The sequence below is a fragment of the Ranitomeya imitator genome, chromosome 6 (assembly GCF_032444005.1).
Source record: "Ranitomeya imitator isolate aRanImi1 chromosome 6, aRanImi1.pri, whole genome shotgun sequence".
Taxonomy (NCBI): domain Eukaryota; kingdom Metazoa; phylum Chordata; class Amphibia; order Anura; family Dendrobatidae; genus Ranitomeya; species Ranitomeya imitator.
The window spans coordinates 292,209,165-292,225,863 of NC_091287.1; the positions used below are offsets into that span (position 1 = coordinate 292,209,165).

The window sequence follows — 16,699 nt, forward strand, 5'->3', positions numbered from 1 at the left end:
AAGAGCTACCATGTAATGGATTGTCATGTAAAAAAATATATTTAATCACCAAGAAATAAGATTGAATTTGGTGAAGGAGGAAAAACTACAATTCGTGAAATGATCCCTAAACACTAGTAATGACTTCTTTCCATAAAGGACAGTAACCAGCATTAATGGCTCTCCTTGCCAAGACACCTGTCAATGCCTGTAAGAAATGACAGCAGATACGTAGGGCCAGAGGTCAGGCTCTAGTTCTGTGATCTCAGGCCGGTTTGCAGGCAGTCACCTTGCCTTTCTGATGTCTGGAGCACGTCCAGAAGCGGAAAAGAAACGATTTGTTTCGCTATTATTTTCTCACACAAAATCCTTTATTGTTCTATCATTGCTCCTCCATGAGAAAATCGGCCTCTTAATGGAAGGAGCAGGAACTGAAATGTGAGCAACAGGAAGTCTAGTAACCTCAGAGGAAATTACACAGTACAGTGCATGACTTCAGTGTGGGCTCTTACTGTAAGAAGCCGTTGTGATCTGCGCCTCTGTATTCTGTACTGCTTATGGCTTTGTGAACTTTGTTTCTGATCTCTCACTGTGGAGGCCCTGTTTAGGGCTTATAAGAAACGTGGGCGTGCAAACTGGGGGGGACAAGTATTCTTCGGCAGCAATGGAGAGATCATTGTGAAGAATGAGATTGATACATTAACGGTAGATTGCGGGGGGGGGGGGGGGGGACAAGTTTGAGGACCAAATTGGTAAGACGAGAAAGTTGAACTAAGTTTTCCACTTCTAGTGTTTGAGGGATGGAGGGTGTCTTTCTTTTGTTTGTTGTTTTTTCTTCTGCACCCTTCCCTCAGAAGGGTTTCCTGATTGTATACTGTTCATAATCTCTTAGGTGTCATATTAGTCTAGGGAACCATTGCCTTATATCAATATAATGCTTGGACATCTAGGTCCTCCCACAGTAACACATTTTTGTAGCCAATCTACTCCACTGACTTAGAATTTCTAAATGGGATGTTAGAAAATGTTTTTCTAAACGAGAGAGAGAGATGCTATTAACCCTGTGTGTCTCCAACTTTTTACTATTGATGCTGCCTATGCAGCGTCAATAGTAAAAAGATCTAATGTTAAAAATAATAATAATAAAAACTGTTATATACCGCGTGGGCTGCGTGTTATATACCGCGTGGGCAGTATTTACCACATGGGCTGCGTTATATACCGCATGGCTGCAATATACTACGTGGCCAGTGTTGGATACTATGTGGGCTGTTATGTACTGCGTGGCCTGTGCTATATATTACGTGGCCACTGTTATATACTGCATGGCCTATGTTATATACTGCGTGGCTGCTATACACTGCGTGGGCTGTGTTATATACTATTTGGGCTGTGTTATACTGCGTGGCCACTGTTATATATTGCGTGGCCTGTATTAACGCATCGGGTATTCTACTGCATGTATGTATGTATGTATATAGCAGCCACATAGTATATAGCACAGGCCACGTAGTATTTGTCTGCTATATACTACATGGCTCCTATATACTACGTGGCATGAATGCATACATACATACTCACTCACTCACTCACTCACTCATACCCGATGCGTTAGAATCGGGCCACCATCTAGTCTACTATATAATTGTCTAAGGGTCACTTCTTTCTGTCTGTCCTTCTGTCTGTCACGGATATTCATTGGTCGCGGCCTCTGTCTGTCATGAAATCCAAGTCGCTGATTCTTGCCAGCTGCCTGTCATGGCTGCCCCGACCAATCAGCGACGGCCACAATCTGATTAGTCCCTCCCTACTCCCCGCAGTCAGTGCCCGGCGTCCACTACATACTCCCCTCCAGTCACCGCTCACACAGGGTTAATGCCAGCGGGAATGGACCGCGTTATGCCGCAGGTAACTCATTCTGTTAACCCTGTGTGACCAAGTTTTTACTATTCATGCTGCCTATACAGCATCAATAGTAAAAAGATCTAATGTTTAAAAATAATTTAAAAAAAATTAAAAATCGTTATATACTCACCTTCCGCTGCCTTTCCTGCTCCTCGCGACGCTCCGGTGACCGCTCCATGCAAGCGGCAGGTTCCGGTGGCAAGGATGGTATGCGACAAGGACCTGCCATGACGTCACGGTCATGTGACCGACGTCATCACAGGTCCTGCGCTCATACCAACCCTGGTATATGCTTATTTTTTATTTTAAGTCTGTATACTACGTGGCTCTGTGCTGTATACTACGTGGCTGGGCAATATACTACGTGGACATGCATATGCTAGAATACCTGATGCGTTAGAATCAAGCCACCATCTAGTCTTATAATAATGTAGTATTATTGCTATAGCCAATATGTGCACGGGTTCCTACATCTTTTCTACAATACTACTGGAAAAATATATTGAGATATGCCAAAGTCTATTTGTCCAAGAAATCTAGATGATCGTCCCCTTTGTAAGGCTGCTTTCACACATCATTTTTTTGCCATCAGTCACAATCCGTTAAATGTTGAAAAAAATGGATCCGTCGCAGATTGTGATAAACTGATGCGACAGATCCGTTTTTTCACCGGATGGATCCTAAAAAAAAATCAAAGCATGCTCCGTTAAAAAAAAAAACAAAAAACAAAAAAAACGGAATCCATCACCGAATTCAATCATTTGACGGATACGGCGCCATGGGCTTCCATTTTAGCAAACGATGGACGGCGATGGATCCGTCGCTGTCCGTTTTTTCGACGGACACAAAAAACGTTACTATGTCTGTTTTCTCCGGCCGCTGGATAAACATTTTTCGACAGATCCGGCGAACGACAGATGAAACGTGAGCCATCCATCCCTAATACAAGTTTTTGAGAAAAAAAACTGATCCGGCAACGCACAACTGTTTAAGAAATCGTGGAATAACTTGGTCCATTTTTCTCCTATCTTGGCGTCTTGTCTAATCTGTGATGAGGCCTCCAGAGCAAATATTAACACTGGTGATTTTATATGTTGTGGGTTTTGTTTTGTTTTTTTGTCACCCCCTTTTATGTTCAGAAATATCTGAAAATACGATTTGTTTTTTTTTTCCCCACCATATGTTGTCTTGGTGTGTGTAATAAATATATATTACAGTTGGGACGATTCTGGCATATAGACACCAAGATACGTTGAGTGTCCTGCGCGTGTATGGGACATGTGGGAACGGATACGGTTTCAGCTTGGCTGCAAGCCTAGTTCCTACCTTAAGTAATGTCTAGGTCACTGTTTTTTGTCTGGCCTGCCAATGTCAAGATGGAAATCTTAATGTGTAAAGCCAACCTTTCTGTATAGTCTACTTGTTACCGTTCACCTGGTAAAAATCCCTGATACTTATCTGTTCTGTGTAGTTTAGTATAACCATGTCGGGCAGCCGTGTACGCTCGGTGTGTTTGGGCTGCGACTAGCATTATTATTTTTTCCAGCTGCTTCTGTGATTTCACAAACAAGGCATAATTATATGGTCAAAATTTACTGTTGTGTTCCACCAAATGACTGTATAATGGACTGGTATGTAATGGCTTGGAGCTCGTTATCATGGAAGTCAGGAAGTGCATTCCCGGGGACTGCGTACAGAAGAATGGAAATATTTTCTTTCCCTGAAATGTCTACTGATTATCTTTAATGGATGAGCGGTTTACAATGAAAATATACTCTATTCCAGAGACTGTATTGTCATCCCACTCGGATGTCTGGAAGCCAGCACTAGACACTTGAAGCAATGGTTTGCTTCCACAGTACTAGGGTGTACATTTTACAAAGTCACTTCTACAAAGAATGTCAGAAATTGGCCTAGGAGTAAACAGAGCTGGCATTGTACCAAGATATGTGCACTAAAAATGGAGATTAGTTTGTTCATTTTGATGTATTAACCAATCTCCTAATATTTTCACCAGCTTTGTCCTTTAAGGAATCTGTTTAATTGCAGTAATGTCTGGTGCTTTAGTTACGTCATGTACCGTAATTTCTAATGGACTAAGTTTGTCCATGGGGAAAACCCCATTTACGTGCATTTTTTTTTTTTTTTCTTCATTAATATTTGTAAGCAAAAACCAGGAGTGGGTGAAAAATGCAGAAGTGGTGACGTGTTTCTGTCATATGAAAAACGATAAAGGTGCAACCTTTAGCCTAATGTGCACACGTCCAGGATTTTTTTTTCTTCCCGGTTTTGTCGCGTTTTTTATAGCAAAAAAAAGTATACATTAAGCATCCTATTATTAGAATGCAGTCCGCAATTTTTGTGCACATGTTGCGTTTTTTGCCTTGGCGGAATCGCATTCCAGTAAACGCAGCATGTTCATTCTTTGTGCGGAATCTCTGCGATTCCGCTCACATAGGAATGCATTGATCTGCTTACTTTCCGCATGTGGCTATGCACACCATGCGGGAAGTAAGCGGATCATGTGCGGTTGGTACCCAGGGTGGAGGAAAGGAGACTCTCCTCCAGGCCCTGGGAACCATATAACTGTTAAAAAAATAAATAAAATTAAAAAATCGTGATATTCTTACCTTCCGGCGTCCCTCGCAACTTTCCCGCTCCTCGCGATGCTTCCATTCCCAATAATGCATTGCGAAAATGACCTCTGATGATGTAGCGGTCTCGTGAAGTGAGGTCATTGCCGCAATGCATTATTGGGACTGGAACATCGGGAGGAGTGGGAAAGCTATGGGGGCTGCCGGAAGGTGAGAATATCACGATTTATTATTATTATTATTTTTTAAATTATTATTATTAACCTATCTTTTTACTATTGATGCGGCATAGGCAGCATCAATAGTAAAAAGTTGGTCACACTTGTCAAACACTATGTTTGACAAGTGTGACCAACCTGTCAAGCAGTTTTCCAAGCGACGCTACAGATCGCTTGGAAAACGCTAGCAATCTGCTAATTACGCTTGCAAAACGCTTTTATTTAGCGGGAATACGCATGCCAATTCCACATGCTATATACCCGTGGCAGGAGTTGCGGAATTGCCGCAGAAATTTCCGTGGCAATTCTTCAACTTGTACACTTAGCCTTATCATTTTTTCAAGTTTTATGCTTTTTTTGATTGGCACCTGTTCACACTAGCTTGGATGTGCTGGTCACTTTTCTCTATTTGTGTCTCTATTATACTTTTCCTCTGATTCTTCCACTCCTGGTTTTGGCTTTCAAATACTGACCGTGTGAACGTGGCCTTAAGATACTGGACTCCTGTATTCTGTTATGCCTATAATGATCCAGACACACCATACCCTGATAATGCCTTATTCGCACATCATTGCAGTTTTTCACAGCTGGGACTAAGGATGCTTAACTCCTTAGTGACGGAGCCATATTTTTGAAATCTGACCAGTGTCACTTTATGTGGTAATAACTCTGCAACGCTTCAACAGATCCCAATGATTTTGAGATTGTTTTTTTCCTGACACATTACACTTTATGATAATGGTAACCTTAGGTCAATATGTTTTTTGTGTTTATTTATAAGAAATATCAAAAATTTGAGAAAAATGTTAAAAAATTTGCAAATTTCTAAATTTGAATGATCCCTTTTAATCCAGATGGTCATACCACAGCAAACCATTAATAAATAACATTTCCCACATGTCGGCTTTACATCAGCACCATTTGTAAAATGTTATTTTATTTTGTTAGCATTTTAGGAGGTTTAAAAATGTAGCAGCATTTTTTTCATTTTTTCAAGGAAATTTGCAAAATGTATTTCTTTAGGGACTTATCTATGTTTGAAGTGCCTTTAGGGATCTCGTATATTGGGAAAAGCCCAAAAGTGATACCATTTTAAAAACCGCACCCCCTGACATATTGAAAACTGCAGTCAGGTAGTTTATTAACCCTTCAGGTGCGTTACAGGAATTAATGCAAAGTGGCATGACAGAAATGAAAATGTGTATTTTTACCACCTAAAAGTCTCTAACTTCTGAACAGATTACTACAGCTGTCAGACTGTAAGGCCACTATTTGGTCATGAATTGCCATGGCAAAGATCAGGACCACAAAATCATGATCTGAGGGCACCAATTTAGATAAAGAGGAAGCCCTCACTCTGTTAACCATTTATAATGATGTAGTCACTATTGACAGCAGCATTTAATGGGTTAAACAGATATGGACGGTACTAACACTGATTGTGGCTGATGCAGCAAGTTGTCAGCTATAGTGTACAGCCGACAGATGCTGGATTGTCACCTGTATGGGGAGGATATTCTCTTATCTCAGGTCAGTTAAAAGACGTATTGGCTGTCATTAAGGGGTTAACCATGTTCTGCCTGATTGTAATACCCATCTCATGGGTCATAAAATTATATGGTTCTATTACTAAAATGGATTTTGTTGTATTACAGGTCATAACACCAATAAGGACCGTACAAGGACAGAGTTATGACTCTTCACCAAAGTGGCAGACTAATGTCTATGATACTCCTCCTGCTCGACTTCAAGGGGTATGTAAGGAACCAAATGGATGTAATACTTATTTGGAATCATGCCTTCTTGCACACCTGCCTTTAATATCAGATTGTCCAGTTAAAGTAAAATCTCATAACATTGTTTAATCTCCTTTTATTTCAGGTATATGACGTTCCACCAGCTGCTAAAAATAACACGTACCTAAGTCCCGCCAGAGAACAGGGAATTTATGATGTACCTCCCTCCCAAGCGGTAAGTGCTAATGCCTTTTAGGCGAACCAAACTATATCTTATTTCCTACATTGGGTCTGATATACGCATATGGCTCGTTACAACAGCGTCCACATGGCCACATATTCCTGCAAATGAAGAGCATTGTTAACAGTATGCAACGGACCAACAATATTAGATTCCCTTTAAAACAGGTCTATCACCTCCAAAATGGAAGTTGAGCTAAGCCCTCTGGCATCAGGGGCTTATTTACAGTATTCTGTAATGCTGTAGATAAGCCCCCGATGTAGCCTGAAAGAGGTTAGATTATACTCACCCAGGGTTGGTCCCGGTACGATGGGCGTCGCGGTCCGGTCTGGGGCCTCCCATCTTCTTACAATGACGTCCTCTTCTTGTCTTCACACTCCAGCGCAGGCGTACTTTGTCTGCCCTGTTGAGGGCAGAGCAAAGTACTGCAGTGCGCAGGTGATCGGCCTCTCTGACCTTTCCCAGCACCTGCGCACTGCAGTACTTTGCTCTGCCCTCAACAGAGCAGCCAAAGTACGCCTGCGCCGGAGCTGTGGCGTGAAGACAAGAAAAGGACGTGATCGTAAGAACACGGGAGGCCCCGGACCGCGATGCCCACCGCAGCGGGAACGCCCCTGGGTGAGTATAATCTAACCTCTTTTTCTCATCTTTCAGGATACATCGGGGGCTTATCTACAACATTACAGAATGCTGTAGATAAGCCCCTGATGCCGGTGGGCTTAGCTCAACCTCCATTTTGGGGGTGACAGGTTCCCTTCAATGTAATTCTCACTATAAACCGTGCCCATTAGTGATGAGCAAGCGTGCTCTGATATAGTCTTATTGCTCTGGTGTTATCGGAGTATCTCGATTAATGTTTAATTTCCCTCACTTGCATGTTTCACGCCTGTTAGCTGCAACATATGCAGGGATTGCCTAACAAACCGGAAATTCCCCGCATGTGTTGCGCCTGTCTAACATACGCAGCCATGGGGATACATGGCATATTTTTTTTGAGCACGCTTGCTCATCACTAATGCCCATCTGATGATTCTAGTGTTTGACTCCTCAAATGCTATTCACAGCACTTGTAAGTAAGGTTTATAGAATCCTCCTACTCTTTAAAAAAAATAAAATAAATGTTTTTAGAAAATGGGTAATTCATGTTAATGGGGTTGCTTATGATGCTAGTGCCTCATAAATATCCAGTCTCCTCATCTCCCTCCATAAATACAATGTACATACAATTACCGTTACTGAACTTGTTTCTTGCGGCGGATGATGCTAGAAACTTATACCCTGAAAGTGCTGCTGGAAAAGAGGCACCTTCTCACTGCAGTGCTATGGAGAGTACAACCTCTACTGAGCATGTGCAAGATTTTAGGAGCATGGACGACTGCATGGAATGGGACTTGTCAAATGGGCGACAGTAGTATTTACAACTGTATGTTATGAAAATATTAAAATCAATCTGGGATGGACTTGCATCCCCCTCAGGCTTAGGTGATATATTTCTTGACTAATACAGATTAGTGTTAGTTTTGGTGACAAATCCTTTGTAATGACTTCTCCATCATCAAATTAAATATACTTATTAACACTTGCATATGGTATTACTAAGGCAGACAAGAAGTGTTATAATTGAATAATCTATTATACTTCTGATTTCAGGTTTACAATATATTACCCTCTGCTAAGGATAAAGCGTATGACTTTCCATCAGCAATGAAACCAAGGCCAGAAGCGACTTATGACACTCTGCCTCCAAGCTCTAAAACCTGTCAAGAGCAGTGCAAAAAATTGAATGGCGTCAGCCAATTGCACTTTGAGGCTAATTCAAGGAAAGGTAGCGTGTATGACTTTCCTCGTAACCAGCTCAATCAAACGGCATCAGATGATTATGACTTTCCGCGAGGCGTTCACAGCCTTTGCGATACTGGATCTGATGACCAAGAAGGAATCTATGATTTCCCACCACAGGTTCAGCAGGACTGCAAAAGAGTGCAGGATGTAACTGATGGTGTAAATAGGTTGTCCTTCTCTAGCACTGGAAGCACGAGAAGCAACATGTCTACGTCTTCCACAACTTCCAAGGAATCCTCTGTAGCTTCTTCTCCATCTCAGGACAAAAAACAACTGTTAATGGATCCAGACTCTGCCATAGAATTGTTACTGAACCTTCAACAAATGGTGGAAACATCCGTGTCTAAGCTATTAACTTTTGTTAAACCCGAGTGGCGATCATATGGTTACATGGAAAGATATATCAATGAAATACATTCTGCTGTAGACCAAGTGCAACAGGCCCTGCAGGACTATATCCACTTCTCAAAGGTGGCTACCATAAATGCCTCTTTTATTTCCGAGACTGGCCTTTATAGTAAAATGAAAAGAGAATTGCACAGATTGGATGATTCCCACCAGATCTTGGCACAGACCAGTCAGGACCTCAACAAGTGCAACTGGTCCCTCAATGTCCTTTCTTACAATAAAGCAGCCAACAAATGTGACAGTCTAGAAAGATTTGTCATGGTAGCTAGGACAATTGTAGATGATGCTAAGCAGCTAACCACCACTGTCAGTATTAATGCTGAACTTTTATTTAAGCCAGCAAGTGCCCAAAAGCAAAAACCTTCAGACACCATTACCAGTAGTTCAGAGTTTGTGTATACCAGCACAAAGGCCCAGATTATGCAAGCAGATGGTGTTCAGCCATTGTCACAAATGGGAAAAGAGCACAATCCAAATTTCAAGCATCGGGAAGGTTCAATAAGAAGTTGGATGGATGACTATGATTATGTCCACTTACAGGTAACTATAATGGGTGGTGCTTCTGTGCATACTCTTGGATGTAGTATTTTGTAGAACACCCAGTGAACCATATAAAGGGCTCTCTTGTATGTAATGTTACCTCGCAAGATTTCAGGTTTATTAAAGGGAATGTCATTTAAACACACATGACCAGTTTCTCATAAGGTTATGTTAAAGGGACTCTGTCACCCCCTCCAGCCGTTAGAAACTAAGAGCCACCTTGTGCAGCAGTAATGCTGCATTCTGACAAGGTGGCTCTTTTAGTTATGGGTGCAGTTAAAGCCAAAATAAAGCGTTTTATAATTTCGCCAAAATATCTGTCTTTAGACAGGGAGGCAGGTCTTAACCCCCCTGCTGCAAACGCCACACTGCCGTCACTCAAATCTTCTTGGGCGCCGCCCCCTCCGCGCTATTTTCCAATCAAATCCGGCACCTGCGCTGTTTAGTACTGGCTGGGGGAGGCGCAGTGAGCTCTGGCCGTCTGACCTCAGATGCAGTTTTGCAGACTGCGCCTGTGCGGCCGCCCTGCTTCTGAATCCCAGCCCCGCACTGTGCATAATGTATAACACACTGCGGGGCTGGGATTCACAGGCAGGGCGGCTGCACAGGCGCAGTCTGCAAGACTGCATGTGAGGTCAGACGGCCAGAGCTCACTGCGCCTCCCCCAGCCAGTACTAAACAGCGCAGGCACCGGATTTGATTGGAAAACAGCGCGGAGGGGACGGCGCCGAAGAAGCTTTGAGTTACTGAAATGTGGCGTTTGCAGCAGGGGGGTTAAGACCTGCCTCCCTGTCTAAAGACATGTATTTTGGCGAAATTATAAAACGCTTTATTTTGGCTTTAACTGCACCAATAACTAAAAGAGCCACCTTGTCAGAATGCAGCATTACTGCTGCACAAGGTGGCTCTTTTAGTTTCTAACGGCTGGAGGGTGTGACAGTCCCTTTAATTATTTTTTTTAATTTTATTTTTTTTTTAATATTTCCAATTAGATCACTAAAATAATCAATCTTGCAATATTCTCACTATTTGAAAAGCCAAATACTAGACTTGTACTCCTACTTCTGTACCGATAACTTTTCAGAGGTCTTATTCTGGTAAGATGGGACTACAATGAAAGGTAAAACTTAAAGGGTGGATCTTGTTATCCACTGTATACAATATTGTCACAGCTCACTTCCTCCCCCATACTTCACAATGAGCTTTGCCCAGATCAGACCATGCCCAGAAAATACTTGTATAGAAGTCAATCCGTTATCACCTGTACATTGTTGTCTATATCCATGTGGCTGCTGAAAATAGGAAGTAAGAGTATAGTATTAAGCCATGTTCACACTATGCGGTTTTTACTGCGGAACCGCAGCAATTTTGCCGCTGCGGGTCCGCAGCTGTTTTCCATGCAGGGTACAGTACAATGTTACCCTATGGAAAACAGAAACCGCAGTGCACATGATGCGGAAAAACCCGAAAAAAAACGCGCAAAATTGCTGCGGGAAAAAAAGGACCATGTCACTTCTTTGTGCAGAATCGCAGCGATTCTGCACCCATAGAAGTGCATTGATCCGCTTACTTCCCGCATGGGGCTGTGCCCACCATGCGGGAAGTAATGCGGATAATGTGCGGGTTATACCCGGGGTGGAGGAGAGGAGACTCTCCTCCAGGCCCCGGGAACCATATTTGTATTAAAAAAAAAAGAATAAAAATAAAAAATCATGTTATACTCACCTCTGAAGTCTCAGAGCTGCACGCGGCCGTCCGGTCTCAGGTTTGCTATGCGACCAGGACCTTCGGTGACGTCGCGGTCACATGACCATGACGTCACCGAAGGTCCTGGTCGCACAGCATCTTTGGAACCGGACCGCCGCCTGCAGCGCCCAGGAGATCAGGACGTCAGAGGGTGAGTATATCATCATGATTTTATTATTTTTAATATTACTATTGATGCTGCATATGCAGCATCAATAGTACGGGTAAATCCCGCAGCGGAACCCGCAGGACAAACCGCGATAAATCTGCAGGGATAACCACAGCGGGTTTGCCCTGCAGATTTATCAAATCCGCTGCGGGAGAACCCGCAGAATAAAAAGCAACATGTGAATGTGGCCTTAGTGTGAAAATTGCAAGATTTGCTTAACTATTTTTTGATTTATTTATAAAGCACTATTGATTATAGGGTGCTATACATGAGAAGGGGCTACATACAAATTAGAGATATCACTTACAGTAAGCAAACTAACAATGGCAGACTGATACAGAGGGAAGAGGACCCTGCCCTTGGGGGCTTAGGCCTCTTTCACGCCTCCGTTTTTTACAATCAGTCACAATCCGTCAAAGTGTTGAAAAGACGGATCCTGTGCAGATTGTAAAAAAGGGGTGCACAGGGTCCTTTTTTTTTTTTTTTTTTTGACTGATCCGTCGAGGCTATGTGCACACTGTGTATGCATCTTCGCCACGTTTTTCCGCTGCAAAAATGCGTACACTACACAACCCAGGTTAAAAAATAATTAAAAAAAAAATATTAAAAATCGTATTCTTACCTTCCGGCGTCCCATGCTACCATAGGCAGCATCAATAGTAAAAAGAGAGAATTTCCCGACGGGAAATTCTTCCTCACATGCTCAGTTTCAAAAGACTGCATCAGTCGCTGGATTCCTGCTTTTGACAGTCAGCGACGGATCCTGCGTCCATAGGCTTCCATTATAGCCAACGACGGGCAGCGCAGGATTCGTCGCTGAGAGATTTTCCGATGTACAGAAAAAAACGTTCCTCTGTTGGTTGTCTCCGCCCGATGGACAGCAATTTTACAACGGATCCAGTGCACAACAGATTAAACGGAATGCCATCCGTCATAATCCGTCGCTAATACAAGTCTATGAGGAAAAAAAATGGATCCAGCAGCAACATTTGCTAGATCAGGTTTTCTCACAAAACGACGCATTGTGACGGAAAAAGAAAGACGGAAGTGTGAAAGAGGCCTTACATTCTACAGGATGGTTTTGAAGGAGACAATAGGTTGAGGGTTGCAGCAGCTCCGGTGTTGGTGAGGCGGTAGCTCCGGTAGTGGTGAGGAGGCAGTGGAGTCAGTGCAGGCTGTAAGCTTTCTTGAAGAGGTGGGTTTTCAGGTTCCGTCTGAAGGATCTAAATATGGTTGATAGTCGGATGTGTTGGGGCAGAGAGTTCCAGAGGATGGGGATATTCGGGAGAAGTCTTGGAGTTGATTAGGTGTAGAGGAGAGAAGGAGGTCTTGGGAGGACAGGAGATTACGTGAGGGAAGATATTGGGAGATTAGTTCAGAGATATATGGAGGAGACAGGTTATGGATGACTTTGTAGGTCAGTATTAGTAATTTGAACTGGATACGCTGAGGGAATGGGAGCCAATGAAGAGATTTGCAGAGGAGTAGTGAGGACAGAGATGAATTAGTTGGGCAGCAGAGTTAAGGATGGACTGGAGAGGTGTGAGTGTTTTAGCAGGGAGGCTACAGAAAAGGATGTTGCAGTAGTCGAGGTGGGAGATGAGGGCATGCACAAGCATTTTAGTAGATTGAGGGTTGAGGAAAGGACGGATTCTGGAGATATTTTTGAGCTGGAGGCGACAGGATGTGGAAAGAGCTTGGATGTGCGGTTTGAAGGACAGGGCAGAATCGAAGGTTACTCTGAGGCAGCGGACTTCCGATACAGGGAAAAGCATGTTATTTCTTGTGATGGATCAGGTAAGGAAGGTCTGTGACCCATTCACTGGAATGGCACTGGCACCAAAGGGAAGTGGGAGTAGAAGTGCTGGTGGTTCACTGGGTGCTGCCGTATGAATTGAGGAGGGGTTGTCCTAGAAATGGACAACCTCTTACTAATTGGACCAGACTGCTGGGCATCAGATCGTTGTCTTGGCAATTGCCTCACCTGTGTACAGCTACATTTCTTCATGCCTGATGTTGTATCGTGAAAGAAAGAGGAGCTGGAAATGCCTTTTTAAGACTTGATAATTTGTATATAAATGTTTTTCTGCATAAAAAGCATGTATATGGTGGTTGCCCTAGTTATTGTGAGCCAGTGGGTGTTGGACTGCACACACTCGTTTATGAGCAGGTCATCCTATAATCCATCACGACCAATGGTTTCCATAAAACAAAAACGTCTTCAGCCCAGTTGCACCCACATATTGCACATATTTAGTTATTAGGACATGGAATATTGCCCTTGCCCTTTTTTTTTTTTTGGAGGGGGGGAGGGGTCTGTGGTAAATGTGCTTGTATATCAAATCATGTGTATATGTATATTATATTTTACATTATTTTTGGTGCCTTCCATAACACACAAAAATGTATTGTTGCAATGTGAAAATAAGGCATCTTGCTAATACTTTTTTTTTTTTTTTCAAAATTGCACAGAACACCTGTTGCAGCCATACACCCATTTTTTTTTTCCTGAGGTTTTCTAATCTACTTTGATGTCTCGCTAGTAGGACGTTTCACCCTTGCCCTGTCTGCGTGTGAACAGTGATATGAAGGGCCTGTCTAACCAGCCCCCTCCTCTGTGTCAGTCATGACTGGGTAGAGGCCTGGGTTAGCTATTGAATAGTCCCTTCATTTCACTGATGTGCGCCATGTTTTACATATATTTGTAAGGAAATTGATGTATGGCCAGAAGGGAGCAGGAGGGGACAGTGGGGTAGTTAGACTTTGTTTTAATTACTTGTACCTGTTTAAATAAAATAAAATGGTACTTACCCAGAAGTTTCCCATCCCCTGCCAGGCTGAGTCAGGTCCGTTTCATATCTGGAAACTTTTGCAGGGTTTCAGTTTCTCTATCGCTAGAAGCATGAGATCATTATCATTTGTAATGTGGTTTGGTATTTCCATTACATAATTACTGAAGGTAGGGATTTTTTTTTTTCTTTTTTTCAGGGTAAAGAAGAATTTGAGCGACACCAGAGAGAACTTCTAGAGAAGGAAAATATTGTGAAGCAAGGGAAGCCCCAACTGGAACAGCATCAGGTAAAGTTTCTAGCATTTCTTTCCTTTTCCTGCCGGGATGGAGCGAGCTGCTGATTTTCATGGTCTGTGTTGCAGCTGAGTCAGTTCCAGCAGCTGGAGCGGGAGATTACCACACCAATGGAAAATGATATCTCAAAGTGGAAGTCGCCTCACAGCCTTCCTGCTGAAAACAGTTCTCTGACTCCTCAAGATAAGCAGCTCCTGTCCTTCTACTCAGACCAGTGCGAGACCCTCTTCATCTCTCTTCTTAACTCCATCGACGCCTTCTTCAATTGCATGAGCACGGCACAGCCCCCCAGGATCTTCGTTGCTCACAGCAAATTTGTCATCTTGAGTGCACACAAACTGGTATTTATTGGCGACACTCTTTCAAGACAAGTTTCCACAAAGGAGATCTGCCATAGACTGATGAATTCCAGTAACCAGCTGTGCGAACTACTTAAAAATATTGTACTGGCCACTAAAATGGCCGCCTTGAACTACCCGAGTGCCGCGTCGTTGCAGGACATGGTGGACCGTGTGACAGAACTGGCCAATCAGGCGCAGCTTTTTAAACTTTCTTTAGCGCAGATGGCTTCTTTATGAGAAGGGCTGTATACAGAATAGTTGTGTATATTGTTCAATACTAGTCGCTCAGTGTATATAGAAATCTATTTTTGTAGGATTTTATTGTTTCAAGATCAAATTTGCTATTTTGCATAGACCATGAAATTTAGCAGGAGCATTGCAATGTATGCCATACACATGTCATGCGGATATCCCTGATGATTACGCATTGCACCTTATGTCATGTGCCATTCACTATAGTGGGTCTCTGGAATTATACGGTTTTCCTTTTGTGCCGTTCACTTTCTGAAATGGGTACCACTCTGCCCCCTGCAGAATATATACTATATTGCATAGAGAGGTGTGCAGTAGGGGACCAGATCATACAGCTCATTATATCCCAAGCTCCCCTTGTGACCAGAGATGGACAATCTTGTCGCTATTGCAGTGTACTCAGGCGATCGATGATTTATAAATCCTGATCGGCCAGTATGTAATATACAGTATTTTATTTTCTTCTACAGCGCTTTGTATATTTTGGTTTAGATGCAGTTTAGCTCCCCCGCCCCCCATCCTCTGACTGACATTTAGTAGTGGACTACATTTCAAAGTAGCTTATCGGAAACTGTCATAATTTATATAGGAGTGTTTGTTTATACGGTATTTTTTATCAAAGTAATGTTATTGAGTTAAATGGTAATTGTGCCCTATGTAAACTTTATGAAGCAAAAAAAATGATTTTTATAAAGAATCCTACTAAAGAATTTCAGTCTTTGTGCATTACATTGATTGGCAATTGTAACCCATGAGCACTGTGTATTCATATCCCATGGGAAGACACTGCAGGAGTACTGTACATTTGAATGCAGATTACCCTGTATATTACACTTGTTTGCAGGTGGTCCCGCACTATAATCCACCGATATTGCTCTCCTCACAGTCAAAGATGTGCTTTGTTTTTTTGTTTTTTTTTTCGCTCCTCTACCCCCAAGGGTGGTTTGCATGTTAATGACCGGACCAATTTTTACAATTCCGACCACTGTCCCTTTATGAGGTTATAACTCTGGAACGCTTCAACGGATTCTGGTGATTCTGACAGTTTTCTCGTGACATATTGTAGCTCATGTTAGTGGTAAAATTTATTTCATATGACTTGCGTTTATTTGTGTAACAAAAAAAAAACAAAAAAACCCCCTGAAATTTGGCAAAAATTTTGAAAATTTTCCAACTCTGAATTTTTATGCCATTAAATCAGAGATGTCACACAAAATACTTCAGTAATATTTCCCACATGTTTACTTTACATCAGCACAATTTTGGAACAAAAATTATTTTTTTTAGGGAGTTATAAGGGTTAAAAGTTGACCAGCGATTTCTCATTTTTACACCATTTTTCTTTTAGGGACCACATCACATTTGAAGTCACTTTGAGGGGTCAATATGATAGAAAATACTCAAAAGTGACACCATTCTAGAAATTGCACCCCTCAAGGTGCTCAAAACCACTTTCAAAGAGTTTATTAACCCTTCTGGTGCTTCACAGGAATTTTTAGAATGTTTAAAAAAAAAAAAATGAACATTTAACTTTTTTCACAAATTTGCTTCAGGACCAAATTTTTTTTATTTTCCCCAAGGGTAACAGTAGAAATTGGACCCCAAAAGTTATTGTGCAATTTGTCCTAAGTACACTGATACCC

General features: G+C 42.3%; 1 protein-coding gene across 1 annotated transcript in view; it reads left to right on the forward strand.

Annotated features, from left to right (window-relative positions):
• NEDD9 (neural precursor cell expressed, developmentally down-regulated 9) overlaps positions 1–15,766 on the forward strand; it is a 50,629-nt gene extending 34,863 nt beyond the window's left edge. The window contains exons 3-7 of the mRNA XM_069730655.1: positions 6,352–6,450; positions 6,578–6,667; positions 8,324–9,463; positions 14,367–14,456; positions 14,532–15,766. Coding sequence (XP_069586756.1) covers positions 6,352–6,450; positions 6,578–6,667; positions 8,324–9,463; positions 14,367–14,456; positions 14,532–15,041 — 1,929 coding nt within the window. The 3' untranslated portion in view covers positions 15,042–15,766. The remainder of the gene's footprint in view (positions 1–6,351; positions 6,451–6,577; positions 6,668–8,323; positions 9,464–14,366; positions 14,457–14,531) is intronic.
• Positions 15,767–16,699: the final 933 nt, after the last annotated feature.